We start from the raw sequence: 20,867 nt of genomic DNA, 5'->3' as shown, positions 1-20,867 counted from the left end.
TTTTTTATATAATATTATTAAAATATAAGTTTACTAGAATAATAACTAGAATTAGAAGCTATTTATCGCTTATCTATTATATTTTATCTAATTTTCTTAAAAGCTTACTTCTATTTTAATTACGATATATTAATATATCTAGTTTTATACTTATTATAGACTATAGCGTAATTAATAGCTAATATATTAGACTTTCTTTATTTTTTTAACTAGTTTCTTCTTAAATGTAAATATATTTATTCGCTATCGCGATCTCTTAATATTTTTATTTTTACTAAGCTTATTCTTCGCTTTTTGTTTTAGTTAAAAGTCTAATCGCTATCTAATTAATCTATATTAAGACTTTTTAATATCGTTATTATTATTAATATTTAATACTTATTATAGTAAATTATTAGACTTAATATCTTCTATTTTAATCGCTATAAAAAGATAAATTAATAGATATATATAAAGAAATTAAAGGGTTTATATAAATATCTATAGATACTAAGCTATACTTAATTTTAATTAATATTTATTTTATTAAAAAGTGTATTAATTCTAATAAGTATCGAAGTTAGAAATATAGAGAATATATATTATATACTATTTTAATTATAGTTTTTAAGTTAAAAGAATAATTATTTATATAAAGAAAAGAAAATAAAAATAAAATATGCGAAAATTTTAATAAGTTATAATAGTTTTATTTTAATTAAGTTAGATAAAGATAATTATTTATTAATTCGCTTTTTTAGATATCTTATCTTTTAATCTATACGGGCTATAATGATAATTATAAATATTATAGAAGTAAATAAGATTATATTAGATAATAGCGCTTAATAAATATAATTCGCTTAAACTTAAATCTTTAAAATCGAAGAGAAAGCGTATTATTTATTAATACTTAAAATAAGCTAAATGATTTAAAATAATCTAAATATTTAGTATACGCGATAGATATCTAAGCTTTTTCTTCTCTTTAAAACTTTCTTTTTATATTAATCCTTCTTTTTATAAAACTATCTTCTTTATATCTTAGACTTCTATTTAAATAATCTAATATTATTATAGCGATATTTAAAATATAACGTAGACGTTAAGTCGTATATTTATTCTTTATTTATTAATAACTTTAAGTTAATATATAGATAGACCGCGTAAAGAGCTTAACTTATATATATTTAATTTATTATTAATAGCTTCTTAAAAAAGCTAATATTATTTTAGATTATGCGAGGTAATAATCTATTTAAAAGCGTTATAGTAAAGCGTTTATTAGATATCGCCGCTACTTTAATAGATATCGCCGCTATTTTAATAGATACCGCCGTTATTTTAATAGATATCGCCTTTATTTTAGTAATATTAAAGTATTAATAGAAACTAAATAATATATTTTTCTAACTATTATTATTTTTATTATATATTATTAATACGAGCTATAGCTTAAGCTTTACGCGAGATTTATCGCTATTAAATTTTAATTAATTTTATAATTTCGAAGCTTCCCTTTTAGCGCGTAATTTGTAAGATTTTATATTATATATATATTATATTATTTAATTATTATCTTTAAAGTTTCGCTTTTAAAAGATAACTTTATATTTTTATAATAAATAAGATACTAAATAGAATAATTAATAGAATCTAATTTTTTATTTGCTAGCTAGTAATAAGTCTTATAATTTATATATTTAATTACGTTTAAGGTTATAATTATAATTATCTTTATAATTAAAATTAATATAAATTAAGACTTTCTATTAATATGTAGCTTTTTTTAAAAGATTTATATAAGTGTAATTAAAGATTAATATTTTTCTTTTAAGCGTTAAACGTTTAGCGAGAAGTGCTAAAAGATTTATATCTAGATATTTATTAACTATATATTAGAATTTACTTATTTTAAATTCTAGATATAAATATTTTTACTTCTAGATGAGATAAAGAAGCTATAGATTTAAGACCGAATGTTATTAAGAGTTATCTACTATTTTCTATCGTATTTTAGCTATTTACGATTATTAATATACTCGCTAATAAGAAAGACATACTATTATTATACGAATTTAATCGCGATATTAATAATAATTATTAAAATTAAAGCTATCAAATATAGGGATACTCGCTAATAAAAAAAACGTACTATTATTATATAAATTTAATCGCGGTATTAATAATAATTATAAGAACTAAAGCTATTAGATATAGAGATACTCGCTAATAAAAAAGGCGTACTATTATTATATAAATTTAATCGCGGTATTAATAATAACTATAAGAACTAAAGTTATCGAATATAAAGATACTCGCTAATAAAAAAGGTGTATTATTATTATATAAATTTAATCGCGATATTAGTAGTAATTATAGAAATTAAAGCTATCGAATATAGGGATACCCGCTAATAAAAAAGGCGTATTATTATTATATAAATTTAATCGCGATATTAATAGTAATTATAAAAATTAAAGTTATCGAATATAGAGATACTTATTAATAAGAAAGATGTGCTATTATTATATAAATTTAATTACGATATTAGTAGTAATTATAAAAATTAAAGCTATTAGATATAAGAATATAATCTTTAATTTAGTATAGATTTTAGAATAAAAAGTCTTTTTTATTAAAACAGTGATATTTTTATAGGCGTATACTTATATTTAAATCGATTTAAGAAGTTTTATTTTATAAATATAAAATATATAAAGTTATTAGATTAAGTATAATAGCTAAATATTATTAATTAAGCGTAATAAGTAGAATAATAATTAGAATATCTTATTCTCAACTTAGAATAGTTTTTCTTTTATTTATTATATATTTTCTTTTCGTAAAAACTACGTCTAGACTTTAATAATACTATATTATTACTTATAAGCTTATATCTTATCGTAATTATCTAAAAAGCTATATATCTTTCGATTATAAAGTAATTCTTTTTATATAAAATATATATAATTAAGCCGCTAGATATTAATTAATAATTTTTTTATTTATACGATTATTAAAGAGTAAGTTATATTATTAAAATTGCTCGCTAATTTTATCTTTATAGCTTCTTAAAGTGCGTATAATATAGAGAGTTAAATTCGAAGCGAACTAATCGATTTTGGAGTTATATAAGTTAAGATTTTCTTTATTACTCGAGTGAATATAATTTAAGAAATAATTAAGGCCGTTAATCTCTATTATTTATAAATTTTCTTTAATATATAGATTTTAAAGTCTAATTAGTAATAATATAATTAACGCGTATAATTAACTTACTATTTAATTTAGATATATATAATTAATATAACTACGCACTTTTCTTATTTATAGCTATACTTTTTAAACTTCGCGTATAATCTTTTAATCTTCGCCTTCGCGAAGTCTTATTTTTACTTCGCTTCGATAATTTAAATAAGCCTAAATTAGTAGTTAATAAATTATTAAGAATTTCCTAAGCTTTCGTAATTATTAAGTTAATAACTTTAATAGATAATAATATTATATATTAACGAATTATGATTAGTATTATAATTAATTATTATATTAAGAGATATAGCGCTATTAGGCGTATACTTACTTTATAAAAATAATATCGTTAATTTAATTTAACTATAAGATGTAGGGAAAATAATTTTATTTTCTCTAGATATAGATAGTATTATAATAAATGAGTGTACTATAATATAAATATTATAATAATAAAAAGAATTTTTAAGAAAGAAGAGAGTGAATTAGAAAAGAATAATATTAAGTATTTATTATCGAGTTAACTAATATTATATAACTAAAATCTTATTAGAATAAAATATTATTTAAAGATAGATTAAGTCTAAACGTTAATTAGAAAGCTAATTAGAAAAAGGAGTTAACTTCTTTTTTACTAATACGTATTGTAGAGCTATATATAAGCGCTTCTTTCTATATTTTAAATATACTTTAAATATCTATAGCTGTATATATACGCTTCCTCCCGTATTTCGTATATATTTCGTATATTTTAATATCCTTTATATACGCGGTATATCTATTAAAGATAATCTTATTAATTTAACTAATTTCTATTTAATCTTATATTTATTAGTTATAAGAAGAGCTCTTTATTTTAATATTATAACTTTATTAATTCGCTATTCTTAGATATTAGATCGTGTATAGCTTATAATTAATTTATTTACTCTCTTCTCTCCTTCTATTATAAAGATAGAAGGAGATATTATTTCTTTTTCGCCTTTATCTATAACGAATTAATCATTATTTTTACGAGATTAAAGATATCGATTTAAAGATGATATCGTTTAATTAAAAGCGGAGAATGCGATACTTTAATATTTTAACGCTTGAGTAAAAGATATTATAATATTACTTAAATAAGAGAGAGTCGTATTAATAAGAAAGATATTAATACTTAAAAATAATCTTAGCGCGGCGAAAGATTTAATCTCTATATATAGGAGATTTAGATAATAATTAGTTTAGTTAATTAAATTATTAAAGCGCTTAAATTAGATTTTAATTCTATATTAATATCTAATAAAATAGATTTAATAGTTTTAAGATATTAATATACGCCCTTATTAATATAATTAGCAATTAAAATATTAATTAAATAGATATAATCTTTAATTTTAATAATTAAAATAATATAATAATAAATAAGTATTAGTATTAAAGCGAATAAAATATATATTATATTAAGTAGAGAAGCGTTAATAGCTAGACTAATTAGAGTTTTAAATTAATGAAATTAAATATTAATTCTATATTAGCGTTATTATATACTTTTAAATATATAATTACTAATTATAATATTAATTAGAAAGAATTAATCTTTAATTTAAAATATCGAAAATAATATAGCGATATATTATTAAAGCGATATAAGTTATTAAAGCGATATAAGTTTCTATTATAATAAGAAAATAGGATTTATATATTAAATATTAATCTTATTTTATTTCTAATATTTTATTTATTTACGTATCTCTTTTAATTTCTCTTTAAATATCTTAATCTTAAGATATTAACTAGACCTCTATTTAGTATAAACTCGACTTTCTCAATTAACGATACTTAGTATAAGATATTAATAAGTATATTTCGATATAAAGATAGTAATAAATCTTATTTTCTTTTTAATATTAATAATAAGAAATAATAGATATAGTAGTAAATAAAGATAATATAAATTATATAGAATTAGTTTAAATTTAATAGCGACTATTAGCCCATTTATTAAGGCTTAGAAATTAGAAAATTCTAGAAGTAAATATAATTCAACGAATGTGCGCTCGTCGATTTTGGGGAGTTATATATTATTTATCATTACTGCGATAAGATTCTAATTTATTTATTTATAGATTACGAAATAAGTAGTATAATAGTATATATTAAGTCTAAAGGATATATTAAGAAATCTAATTTAAGTAGTTTATAATAAACGAATTTAATTAATAATTATAAAAATTAGATATATTTCTAAGCTAGATAATATAAACTATTAATAAATAGAATAATAAATAGAATATCTAGCTTACTATTTACTCTAGAAAAGATAATATTAAGATTCTCTTATAACACTAGAAGACTGAAAGCTTATACGCGAAGACTTCTCGAAATAATTTTATCGCTAGATTATAAATATCAATATTTTATTTATAATTATTAATAATTCTAAGATACTATAACTTTTATGTTATCTCGATTTTAATATATAATTAAAATTAATATTCACTATAAAGAATTAATTAATAAGGAAAGCTATAGAGCTAAAAATAAGATTATTAAAGAATTTACTAGTCGATAACACTAAAGTCTCTTTAGCTCTAAATTATTAATTATCTTATAATCGCTAATTATTTATAATAATTCTAGTCTTTTTTATTAATATTAACTAATAATAATACGAGATTCTCGTAAACTTCGAGTATATCGAAGATAAATATATTGATTAGAAACTTATAAGTATTATTAATTTAATTCTCGTGAAATATAAGATTTAATTTTATATACTTAAATTTATAACTAATAACGCTAATAACAATAGCACACTCTTCAATAATTTAATTATTTATCTTTCTATTTTCGTAGTAGATAACCCGCTTAATATTAAAGAATTTAAATTTTTAAATTATTTATAATATATTCTCTATATAGCGTATATTATTTAATTAGCCTTAAAAGAACTTCTAGGTAATATTAGAGTTACTTTAATAAATAAGAAATTTTAGAGAAGTTAGAGTAATAAAGAAAATAAGAATTAAGTTCGAGTAAGTATAATTAATCTATCGATAACCCTAGCAAAGATATAATATTTCTTATTATTATTCTAATTATTATATTATTAATTATATTAAAGTTTGAAAAATCGCTATATATATTAATGCTAGCGGCTAGCGTAAAGAGATCTTTTTTATACTATAAGCTAAACGACTTTAAAATAAAAACGTTTTAATATTAGACGAATATTAATTTTCTAAAAAAAAGTAATATTATTAGAGATATTCTCTTAAGCTCTTTTAGAATATTAAGACTTACTAAAATTTAACTTATCAGATATTAATTCGCGCTCTACTTCTTTATATTAATATTATACGCTTTTTAAAGAATAGATTAACTACTTACTTAAGATTAAGTAATAAAAAATAATTATAAATAAAAACTATAGTTTAGACGTCTAAATAATTTTTAATTAATTTCTAATAGATTTAATATTTAATTTAGCTTATTAGGTCTTTTTATAAGTTTATAAAATTAATAAATAGAGGAAAGAAGGCTATAATTTACTACGTCTTTAATATTTATAATTATCTATTTAACTATATAGATAAAGAGCTCGAAAAATTAAGAAGAAAGAGGATTTCTTAAAAAAAAGAACTTCTTAAAGCTCTTAAGGCGGCTTATGAGAAATTAACTATCTACTATAGTCGAACTCAATTAAATTTAAACTATCTATATAAATAAGTTACGCTTTTATATTTAAATTATAATAATATAAAGTTAAAGAAATTGAATTAAAAGATTAATATTAGAAAGAAGCTATAGATAGAGATCTATTAAAAAACGCTTAAAAGAATATTTTAAAATTATTAAAATATTAATATAAGTAATTAATTATAAAGAGTTAAGCGAATAAGTTAATTAAATAAAAATATACTCGATTAAGCGATAAAATCCGAGATTAAGAATTTAGATAATAAGAATAAATATAATTAGCTTTAGTAGTATAGAAGAAACGATAAATCTTCTAATTATTATTCTAATTATAATCTTACTTCTAATCTTTATAAAGCTTCTTTTAATAATCTAGCGAATCTTTTAATCTTAAAATAATAAAAGAAATTAGAGCTTAAATACGCTATAATTACTCGAATAGCTTATAATATTCTTTATTCTCTCGCGGAGGCTATTATGTATAAGTGGTATTTCTTAATAGCTAAAAGGTATTATAATACTTAGAAGTATTATTTACTAGCGATATTCCGTATTCTAATAATAATTCTTTATATAGAGTATTGAGAAAATAAGCTTAAATAGATTAGACTTAATCTTAAAGAAGATCTTAGTATATCGAATTAGACTAAAAGAGTTAATAATACTTTATATAAAAATTTAGTTAATATTTATAATAATTATATTAGCGAAGATAATGAGCTTATAAAAAGTATTTTAGTAAATCTAATGTTTATAAGTTTATTAAGATATATTACTAATACTCTATAATATATAAAGAAATAATTGATAAGTTTATAGTTAGAGAGGGTTAATAATAATAGATTTAATCTCGAAAAAGAGGTTTAAAATAACTTGAGAAGCGAATTTATTTATAAATAGTTAATAAGTTTAATTAGATAAAGATAGATTTAAGAAATTTAAAAGAATCGCGATAGAGTAGAATAGAAGAGTGGCGGAGAGTTTAAGAGAAAGATGAATATAAAGTCTATTAAGCTTATCTAACGCGTTAAGATAAATATATAAATAAAGATAGTTATAGAATTTTATTCTTATAATATTTAAAGATTTAAAATTTAGAATATTCTTTTATATTATAATTTTAAGAAGAAGAATAGAGACGCTTATAGTTCTAATTATTATTCTAATTATTACTATTAATAAGAAGATAAATAGCTATATTAAATTACTCTTTATATTCCCTCTCTCTTAATAAAGAAGAATAAATATATTCTATATATCTTAGTCGGATTATTCTATAAATATAGAAATCCCAATCGGTATATCTTATACATATATCATTTCATGATATAATATCACAAATATACCATACCGTGGATATCCCGCTAAGATTCCGAATCCATATTAGAAAAATGAAATGATATCCGACCCTACTCATACCATACCCGGGTACGATATGATATCACTTGATATGGAATATTTCATAGAATATATTATACCTTTTCGATTAGTAAATAGAAAATAGTAGATAACTTTTAATAATATCTAAATCTAAATCTATAACTTCTTTATCTTATCTAGAAATAAAGATATTTATATCTAAAATTTAAAATAAGTAAATTTTAATATATAGTTAATAAATATCTAGATATAAATCTTTTAATACTTCTCGCTAAGCGTTTAACGCTTAAAAGAAGAATATTAATCTTTAATTACGCTTATATAAATCTTTTAAAAAAAACTATATATTAATAGAAAGTTTTAATTTATATTAATTTTAATTATAAAGATAATTATAATTATAATCTTAAATATAATTAGATATATAAGTTATAAGATTTATTATTAGCTAATAAATAAAAGATTAAATTCTATTAATTATTCTATTTATTATCTTATTTATTATAAAAATATAGAGTTATCTTTTAAAAGCGAAACTTTAAAGATAATAATCGAATAATATAATATATATATAATATAAAATCTTACGAACTACGCGCTAAAAGAAAAGTTTTAAAATTATAAAATTAATTAAAATTTAATAGCGATAAATCTCGCGTAAAGTTTAAGCTATAGTTCGCGTTAGTAATATATAATAAAAATAATAATAGCTAGAAAAATATACTATCTAGTTTTTATTAATATTTTAATATTATTAAAATAAAGATAATATCTATTAAAGCGATAATAATATCTATTAAAGTAATAATAATATTTATTAAAATAGCGGCGATATCTAATAAACGCTTTATTATAATACTTTTAAATAGATTATTATCTCGCGTAATCTAAAATAATATTAACTTTTTCGAGAAGTTATTAATAATAAATTAAATATATATAAATTAAACTCTTTACGTAATCTATCTATATATTAACTTAAAGTTATTAATAAATAAAAAATAAATATATAATTTAATATTTATATTATACTTTAAGTATTATTATAATAATATTAGATTATTTAAATAGAAGTCTAAGATATAAAGAAGATAGTTTTATAAAAAGAAGAATTAATATAAAAAAAAAGTCTTAGAGAAGAGAAAAAGCTTAGATATCTATCGCGTATATTAAATATTTAGATTATTTAAAATCGTCTAACTTAATTTAAGTATTAATAAATAATATACTTTCTCTTCGATTTTAAAGATTTAAACTTAAGCGAATTATATTTATTAAGTATTATTATCTAATATAATCTTATCTACTTTTATAAAATTTATAATTATTATTATAATTTATATAGATTAAAAAAATAAGATATCTAAAAGAGCGAATTAATAAATAATTATCTTTATCTAATTTAATTAAAATAAAACTATTATAACTTATTAAAATTTTCGTATATTTCATTTTTATTTTATTTTCTTTATATAAATAATTATTCTTTTAATTTAAAAACTATAATTAAAATAGTACGCGATATATATTCTCTATATTTCTAACTTCGATACTTACTAGAATTAATATACTTTTTAATAAAATAAATATTAATTAAAATTAAGTATAGCTTAGTATTTATAAATATTTATATAAACTTTTTAATTTCTTTATATATATCTACTAATTTATCTTTTTATAGCGATTAAAGTAAAAGATATTAAGTTTAATAATTTATTATAATAAATATTAAATATTAATAATAATAATAATATTAAAGAGTCTTAATATAGATTAATTAAACGATAATTAAATCTTTAATTAAAATAAAAAGCGAAGAATAAGTTTAATAAAAATAAAAATATTAAGAGATCGCGATAGTAAATAGATATATTTATATTTAAAAAGAAACTAGTTAAAAAAGTAAAGAAAATCGATATATTAGCTATTAATTACGCTATAGTTTATAATAAATATAAAATTAGATATATTAATATATCGTAATTAAAATAAAAGTAAACTTTTAAGAAAATTAGATAAAATATAATAGATAAATAATAAGTAATTTCTAATTCTAATTATTATTTTAGTAAACTTATATTTTAATAATATTATATAAAAAAAGTACGCGAGCGTAATTTAAAGAAAGTTTAGAGTTTCGTTTATCGCGTAAACTATTATATATATAGATAAAGATAAAAGCTCGAATTAGAAGAAAATAAATAATATTAAAATTAAATAAGATATAAGTATTAAAAATAATTTTACTATACGCGCTAATAATTAAATAGATTTTATTTTTTAAATTACTTAAAAGCGCGATATAGAATTTAATAATAAGCTTTATTATAATTTAAATATAATAATATTAACGCGTTAGCTAATAAGTATTAAACTATTATAGAAATCTTAAAATATTAAATATAATTATATCTAGAAGATAAAATTATAAATCTTTATTAATATATAATTAATCTAATATATAATAATAAAAAGTTTATTATAAAAGCTACGCTATCTAAGTTAAACTTTAATCTTAATTATTACTCTTATTATTATATAAATAATATAAAATTATCTCTTATTTAAGTATATCTAATTCTTAATTTTAATTATTATTATAGATATTATTAATTTATTCTAAAATTATTAAATATACTTTTATATACTTTTTATATCTTATCTTTTTTTAATTAGATAGCGATTAAACTCTAAATTAAAATAAATACTTAGAAGAGAAAAGTTTATAAGTACTTAATTATATAATTTTATTTCTTTTATACTTTTTATAATTATTCGAGTAATTAATAATATATAATTATATCTTATAATTATATATATAATAATCGATTAATAAATTAACTAAATTATATAAAGATAAGTTTATTTTTATCTTTAATTTAAATAACTTAGCTAAGATAATTATAAGATTTAAATTCTTTTTCTATAATATAACTCGCTTTTTATATATTATATAAAGATAAATATCTATTTAAATAGAAATTATTAGAGCTAATTATAAAGTATAATAACGAAAAATTTACTCTTAAATTAACGAATTAGAAAGACTTTTATTATCTTATATAATACTTTAAAAGCGAATCTTTAAATATAATAGTATTTTAATAGATTTTAATTAAATATAATCTAATAAACTAGATATTAGAAGAAGAGTTTTAGAATTATAAAATTAATTAATTTTTAATAATAATAAATCTCGCGTAAAGCTCGAGCTATAGCTTATATTAATTATATATAATAAATATAATAATAATTAGAAAAATATATTATCTAGTTTTTATTAATATTTTAATATTATTAAAGTAGAGATAATATCTATTAAAGTAAAGATAATATTTATTAAAGTAATAGCGATAGTAATTAAAGCGATAGTAATATCTAATAAAGACTTTATTTTAACGCTATATCTAGTACTCTAGAATAGTATTAACTTTTTTAAAAAGCTATTAATAATAAATTAAGTATATATAAGTTAAGCTCTTCGCGCGATTTATCTATATATTAATTTAAAGTTATTAAAAGATAAAGAATAAATATATAACTTAATAGCTATATTATACTTTTAATATAATTATAATAATATTAGATTATTTAAATAGAAGTTTAATATATAAAGAAGATAGTTTAATAATAAGAAGGATTAATATAAAAAAAAAGTCTTAGAGAAAAAGAAGAAGGGAAGAAAAGCTTAGATATCTATCGCGTATATTAAATTTTTAGATTACTTTATATCGTCTAGCTTAAATTAAATATTAATAAAATATTTTCTCTTTAATTTTAAAGATTTAAATTTAAGCGAATTACGCTTATTAAGCGCTATTATCTAATATAATCTTAATTACTTTTATAATAATTATAATTATTATTATAGTTTATATAGATTAAAAGATAAAAGATTTAAAAGAGCGAGTTAGTAAGTAATTATTTTTATCTAATTTAACTAGCGCTAAACTACTATAACTTATTAAAATTTTTATATATTTTATTCTTACTTTCTTATTTTTAAGTCTTATTATCTTTATAGAAATAATTATTCTTTAAATTAAACTCTATAATAATATATCTATAATAACGCGTAATATATATTCTCTTTATTTCTAATATCGATACTTACTAGAATTAACGTACTTTTTAATAAAATAAACTTTAATTAAAATTAAGAATAGCTTAGTATTTATAGATATTTATATAAGTTCTTTAATTCTTTTATATATATCTATTAATTTATCTTTTTATAATAATTAAAGTAGAAGAGATTAAGTTTAATAATTTATTATAATAAGTATTAAATAATAATAATAATAATAATATTAAAGAGTTTTAATATAGGTTAATTAAATAATAATTAAATTTTTAATTAAAATAAAAAGCGAAGAATAAGTTTAATTAAAATAAAAATATTAAGAGATCGCGATAGCGAATAAATATATTTATATTTAAGAAGAAATTAGTTAAAAAAGTAAAGAAAATCGATATCTTAACTATTAATTATATTATAATTATTAAAAAGCGTAAAGTTAAATATATTAATATATTATTATTATAATAGAAGTAAATTTTTAAGTAAATTAGATAAAATATAATAAATAAATAATAAATAACTTCTAGTTCTAGTTATTATTCTAGTAAACTTATATTTTAATAATATTATATATAAAAAATACGCGAGCGTAATTGCGAAGAAATTTAAAGTTTTATTTATTACGCGAATTATTATATATATAAATAAAGATAAGAGTTCGAATTAAGAGAAAATAGATAATATCGAAGCTAAATAAAATATAAGTATTAAGAATAATCTTATTATACGCGCTAATAATTAAGTAGATTTTATCTTTTAAGCTATTTAAGAGTATAATATAGAACTTAATAATAAATATTATTATAGCTTAGATATAATAATATTAACGCGCTAGCTAATAAGTATTAAGCTATTATAAAAATTTTAAAATATTAAATATAATTATATTTAAAAGATAAAATTATAAATCTTTATTTATATATAATTAATCTAGCGTATAATAATAAAAAGCGTACTACGAAAGTTATATTATCTAAATTAATATTTTAATCTTAATTATTATTATCGCTATTATATAAATAGCGTAAAGTTATCTTTTATTCGAGTATATCTAATTCTTAATTCTAATTATTATTATAAATATTATTAATTTATTCTAGAATTATTAAATATACTTTTATATACTTTCTATATCTAATCTTTTTTTATATATCGCGAGAAGATAGCTTAAAGAAATATAACTTATTATATTAAGCTACGATACTTTTAAGAGAATATTAAAAAATATATTAATTTTTCTAGATTAACGATTTAATAGAAAGATTATAATTATAATATATATAATTTTATATTAGATAGCGATATCGAAAATATATAATAGATATATAAAATTATTATCGATAACTTTAATTATAAAGTATCGACGAATTTCGCGCGACTAGTATTAGAGAAAGATAAGCTTTTCTTATTATTAGTAGATATAGCTCGCTTTCTTTTATATATATAAAGTAATAAAATATAATTTTATTTAATTTTATATTTTATTAATTTAATATAGTTATTAATTAGAATAATAATTAGAATAGCTACTTCTAAATATAGAAATTTTAATTAAGATATTTTATATATATATTATATTATAATATAATCTTATAGATATATTATATCGTAATATATATCGCTAAGATCTTATATTATATTAGATATAAGATTTTATAAATCTTAATAACTTATATTATATTAGAGTATAATATAATAAATTAATATTTTATATTATATTATATCTTTTCGATTAATAAGAGAGAGTATTAGATTAAGTAGCTAGCTAAGTAATTAATTAAGTAAATAACTAATATAACGTAGAATCTTAGAGAGCTAAGTCGTATTCTTAACGATAATAATTCTATTATCGCTTAATTTCTTTATAGTATTCTTCGCATTTATCTATTATAGTTTCTTCTCTTATTTCTTCTCTTATAAAGAGAATATTAGATTAAGTATCTAGTTAAGTAATTAATTAAGTAAATAATTAATATAACGTAAAATCTTAAAGAGCTAAGTCGTATTCTTAACGATAATAATCTTATTATTACTTAATTTCTTTATAGTATTCTTCGTATTCGTTTACTATAGTAACTTCTCTTATATTAACTAAGTAGATTAATATAAGATCGTAGAGAGTAGATTTATTATATTATTACTACTAATAACTATCTTCGTAATATTCTTCGTAGTATTCTTTATATTCGTCTATTATAGATTCTTCTCTTACTTCTTAATATAATAGAGATAATAAACTAAGTTATAGTAATATTCTTCGCTTATTAAGTAATAATTTAATATAAAATTATAAAAAGTATATAACGTAGAATCTTAGAGAGCTGAGTCTATTCTTAATATTAAGAATTTTATTATTACTTAATTTCTTCGTAATATTCTTTATATTCGTCTACTATAGTAACTTCTCTTATATTAATTAAGTAAATTAATATAAGATCGTAGAGAGTAGATTTATTATATTATTACTACTAATAACTATCTTCGTAATATTCTTTATAATATTCTTCGTATTCGTCTATTATAAATTCTTCTCTTATTTAACTAAGTACGAGAGTATCGAGAATAAATATATTTATATTAATAGAATTAGTAGAATTAATAGAATAATAAAAGAAGAATAATAATATAAATAGATAAAAGAATTATTAAAAAGCTTACTTTCTTATTACTTAAGATTAAAATTATAAAATATTCGATAATTATAAATGTTACGAGCGTACCCTACTCAGCCCTCAGCCCTATGGCTAGCGGGCCTTGGCGGAGACATCCCCTATCATATCATGCCTCCTGCCCACATACATAGTTCGGTAGCCTTATTATCCTATTCTACCTCACCCATATGACGTACCTCTATGCTGGTCCTGACATTATAATAAGGCTCCTTCGTACCCCCCCCGGCGAAGAGAACTGACGGGTTTTTCACTTTCTGCTCGGAGCAAGCGACCGAGCCTAATAAAGAAAACGCTATTAGGTATTTCTACCATACAGAAAACCTCACATAAATCATTCGAAAGAACCTACATCAGACGACCTACATCATCAACGATAGCCTAATCCTTCAAAAAACGAGTCCCCTACATCAAAAACAAGATATCGTTCTCCGCCCACCCGCCCCCGCAACAACTCCATAATCACGAAACAAACCCCCCTAGGCGGAGTGACACCATTCGATAGAGTCACATTTGAAATATTCAGGGTCTGCACGGCGACCTGATTGGTCAAGAAACAAGTGTGCCAGACCTCCGAGAAGCCACAGCCAAAATCGAAATCTCAACACCAAAACACAGAAACCAATTGAAGAGACGTCACCGATCTCTACCTCTGTCTGTGTGTATAACACCAAGGATTCCAGAGACCTCTCCGCTCAATTTTACCTACATTCAACACATCATGAATTCCGACTCAAATCCACCTACATCAACACCAAGATACCTCCCTCCGCACCGCCGATCACCTACATACCGCGGCCATCCCTACCTTACGTACGACGACCTACATAGAAGATATTCACCTCCCAACTCGCCGACACTCCACATGCCACGGGTGCAGCGTTCTCTATCTGCTGAGGACCTTTACCATCGATATCGTGAGATATCAAGTCAACCGGAGGAGACGCGTAGCCAAAATCCGCCTGGCATCCCAGCTTCTTCTCCTTCACAGGAGATACCAGGGCTGCGAGAGGAGACGCAGGGCCAAAACTCGGCTGGCATCTCTGCCCTTCCACCCCCGTCCCCACCTCCACCTAAACCACGAGACTTTCAAGCACTGAGAGCAAATCGACCAATCTCGCCACAGCCAGTCAGACAGCCACTCAGCCCGAGGCTACCGGATCCACCTATCTTCACGGGCACTAATTCAGTACCATTTGATGACTGGAAAATGAGAATCCAAGACAAGCTTACCCACAATGGCGATCATTTCCTCACCGATGCTTTCAAAATTGCCTACGTTGTAGCGAGACTTGAAGGGAAGGCCAGTCACCATATGTCTACCAGACGACGATATCGCTCGTATCCTATAACCGACGTCCTCCTGGATCATCTAAGCAACATATACGAAGTACCGTTGTCCATTATTCGACAGACGCATCAGCGTACTTACAGTAGAATAAGCCAAGGGAGTCAGCCCTTCCTTAAATTCTATAGGGACTTCATAATATACGCCGAACACGAAAGCAATTTCAAAGACACTGATATCATACGTGATTTACGAGAGAAATCAGAGCTTCGTTTATGTAACGCACTTACTATATATGGAAGGGATTGGACCATACCTCAGCTAAAGGAGTATATCATAAGGAAACAGCTTGATTATTAATAATTTGCAGAGGGACTAGTCGAAAAGAAAGCAAAGAGGTTTGCAGAACAATATGCGAAAGCAAAGGCCGAGGCCGATGCCAAAAAAGGGAAATACTCGATTGTAACCCGTCCTAACGTGAGCGATAACGAGGATTTAGATATCGATGAGGCATACGAACGAGGGTGTGAAAACTGGGCCAATGCACAGAAGTATGGCAAATACTCCCGCTCTGACATGGATATCGACGAAGCATTCGAACTCAGTTGTCAAGGCTATCTATAATCGAAGATGTGATAGACATGGCTATATGGACGCATCAGACCCACGAACGATATGGTCATGAGAACGTAGCGGGGAATGCAGTCAAGGACGCAGCAGCCCTGCAAATGCAGTCGAAATCAGCATGTGCCCGGCAATACTTCGGAAATGGTGTTTTTGGACGAATTGAAACCATCCGATGTCTTCAGAATGGCCTCATTTTTTTCACATTCGGAAATCGATTCCTCAGGCTCATGTTGCTGAACAATCACCTCATGTCAGGTCCACCAATCAGGCTCCCCTTGTTATCACATGCCTGAAGGTCCTCCGAAGCCATGGTGCGTCACCTATGGACCTCACTGTCGTCGCTAATAGCCTCGATCGATATCGGCTATGTGGCGTCCCATGGAGAAACTCACACCGGAATCATCTGATATTAATTTAGAGTTTTAGCGCCTGCGGCTCGGTTCGGTTCGGGAGGCATCGACCAATCAGATTGCATCATTTCATCGATTTCTTCTCCACTATATCAGGTGGCGATTGCATAGCAAATCCTTTTTCGGTCATTTACCATTCAATTCTTCATGGATCCTCATCAAATTGGGAGCCCCTTGACGCTACGATAAAGTGCTATCGACGACGCGCTAGCGGAATCTCCGAGACGCGATATCGCTGTCGCCGTCGCCGCCGGAGAAAGGTACTAATTTGGCCTGGCACAGCACACACCAAAAGTCTTTGTTTTTATGGATTTCAGCGAGCGATGGTTCTTTCGAAGGACTATGGATGTTTGGAGATACAAGGCGAGCAATGGGCCTGCATCTCCGGTCTACCAGCCATGGGGGCCATGGCTCTTCGAGAGGGGGGAGTACTGTTACGAGCGTACCCTACTCAGCCCTCAGCCCTATGGCTAGCGGGCCTTAGCGGAGACATCCCCTACCATATCATGTCTTCTGCTCACATACATAGTTCGGTAGCCTTATTATCCTATTCTATCTCACCCATATAACGTACCTCTATACTAGTTCTAATAATAAATATAAAGTTAATTAATTAAATTCTTAGATTCCATAATTTTAAAGCTAAAACTTATCTTATTTCTTTATTTCTAAGCTAAAAGCGAGTATATACGAGTACGTTTAAAAGAGAAAGTTAAAAAAGAACTTTAAAATCCTTAAATCTATCTTTTTTAATTTCTTTTCTTTTATAAAAAATATAATAATAAATTAAGTATATAGATTTATAGAGTTAATTATACGCTTTTAAATAGTATAGCGTAGATAAAATTTAATAGAGTATTCGTAAAGATATATTAAAAACTAAGATTATTACTTAACTTCTTAAATTATCGAGCTTATAAGAAGAGTCTCTTCGATAGAAGCTCTCGAAGAACTCTTAAAGAGCCCTCGAAGGGTTAGAGAGGTTTTAGAGAGTCTTTCTTTAAGTATATTAAATAAATTATAATATCTCGATTCTTAGAATTAAATTTCTTAAAATTCCTTAAATTCTTTAAAGCTCTTTAAGGGTTTTTTAAGAGCTTATATCGAAGAGACTATTAAAGTAAACTTGAAATTAATTAAATATTATTAAAATAATTAAATTTTAAGCTTACTTTAATAGTCTTTTCGATATAAACTCTCGAAAAGCTTTTAAAGAGTTCTCGAAGGATTTAAGAGATTTTAAAGAGTCTTTCTAAGAATTTAATAATTAAAAATTAATACTCGATAAGCTTTTTACTACTAAAAAGCTCGCGCTCTAATATATATTTATTCGATCTCGAACGCGTCTAATATAATTATTATATTTTTAGAAGCTTCTTTTTAATAATATTTAGAATTTAATATATATTAAGTAACTTTAAAATAAAGTAATAAAGAATAAATAGAGAAGAAAGACGCGTTTTAAAAGATAATATTATTAGATTAAAAGATATTATTACTAACTTAAAAGAAGTATATAAAGAAAAACGTATTTATTCGAGCTCTTTTTAAGATTTTTTAATACGTTTATAAGTAATAGTAGATAGCTATTAAGCTACGGCCTCGATTATTAATAATAGCGAATTTACTAAGAGATAACTTAAGAGCGTTAATAGAGACTTTAAGAGATAAATAAAGAAGTATATATATCTTAAATATTAAGTAATCTTTAGATAAGAGATATCGAAGACGATTATATCTATCTTAGTAAAATTAATAGAATTAATAGAATAATAAAAGAAGAATAGTTATATAAATAGATGAAAGAATTATTATTTAATTTTAAACGCGTCTAATATAACTACTATAACTATTATATTTAAATATTTATTTAATCTATTAATAGTAGATTAAACTTTATAATTTTTATAGCGTTAAAAAGCGTAAAGCGAGCTTTATAATTTAAGAAATTATAAAGTAACTATATATATCGTAAGCTAAGTACTTTAAAGTATAAAACTTCTATATATAAATTTTTAATAAGAGAAGCGCGAAAGGGCTATCGGGCTAACTTAGCCTATTACGAGCGTACTCTATATCTCCCTTAATATATTATTTAGTTCTATAATCTATTAGAGTCTAGCGTATCTTAATAAAGATATCTACTATTACTTAATATCTTCTATCTATATAATTATTCGATATTTAATTATCTTATTTAATATATTTATATTAATATTATATTTATATTAGTCTTAATACTATAACTAGATTATCTTATTTACTATATTTAAATTAATAGATAAATTAAAGAAATTTATTAATAGAGACTTTAATAAGATATTAAGTTAAGCTATTATATTTCTAGATAAATCTATTATATAGATAATACGTTATAAAGAGTATTTATTAAGATAGCGTAATAATCTTATAATTAGTTAAAGAGATAAAGTAATTATTAGATTAGTTTATTTATACGACTAGTAAATTTAAAGAAATTATTATTTAACTTAATAATTATATAACTAACTCTTTAAGCGAAGTAAAAGTATTTAAAAAAACGATATTTAGATTATTTATAGTTTTTATAATAGCTTAAATAATTTATAAATTAGAGAAAAAAGTCTCTATAAAATATAATATTATTTTTCGAATTTATAGTAAAGCCTTATAAAGGATATTATAAGAAGTTTTTCTTTTCTCTTTTTCATTTAATATTTATAATATTAAAGAATCGAGAGAAATAATATAACTCTCTTATCTTTATTTTAAAATTATTATTTCTAATATATAATTAAGTAAGATAAATCGAGTTAATAATTTTTTTATTTAGATATTTAATTAATAATAATTCTTACTATTTAATAATATAGCGGAGAATATCGTAGTTATTATAGATTTATAATAGATTATTAATATTAATTAACTACGTAATTAAGCCGATAAAAAGCTTAATTAATTTTTTATTATACTTCGCGATCTTCGCTATTAATAAGATTAATTTCGAGATATAGCTAAATAATATATCGATCTTAAGACTAAGAAGAATAAGATAATAAATTAATAAAATAAGACTTAATAACGCTTAAAGTAAGTTAGTATTAAGATCGAGGAGCTATAAGAATATAATAGAAAGTTTTAATAATAGCTAATAATAATGCGATTAAATATATTTAAAGATTTATAAATTACCTCTAAGACGTAAGTATTAACTTTATTAAAGCTCGTCTAAGTTTTACTTCTTATCTATAGAAAAGAAAAGTTTATTAAGCTATCGAATTCTCTCTTCTTTATCGATAATAAAGATCTTATATAAGAGGATTAATTAGTTAAAATAAAGGAAAAGTTATCGAATAATAAGAATTACTACTCTATTAAGATATCTTAAATTATCTATCTTCTATTACGTATAAATAAATCTTACTTATATTATAGCCTAATTAGACTTAGCGTATTAAGACCTTTTAATCTTTCTATCTTACTATAAAGTTTATATACTTATAATAATTCTATATAGA

At 22.1% G+C, this 20,867-nt stretch overlaps 1 protein-coding gene across 1 annotated transcript; it reads left to right on the top strand.

Annotated features, from left to right (window-relative positions):
• Positions 1-15,766: 15,766 nt before the first annotated feature.
• On the top strand, positions 15,767-16,957 carry HO173_007070 (uncharacterized protein; the record flags this gene model as incomplete). The annotated part of the gene is made up of 2 exons (XM_037308975.1): positions 15,767-16,469; positions 16,704-16,957. 2 exons carry the CDS (start codon positions 15,767-15,769, stop codon positions 16,955-16,957), a joined length of 957 nt encoding a protein of 318 aa, XP_037164239.1.
• Positions 16,958-20,867: the final 3,910 nt, after the last annotated feature.

This window comes from Letharia columbiana, assembly GCF_014066305.1.
Source record: "Letharia columbiana isolate WasteWater2 chromosome Unknown Sc0000022_s0, whole genome shotgun sequence".
Taxonomy (NCBI): domain Eukaryota; kingdom Fungi; phylum Ascomycota; class Lecanoromycetes; order Lecanorales; family Parmeliaceae; genus Letharia; species Letharia columbiana.
This window is presented reverse-complemented; position numbering and strand designations above follow the sequence as displayed.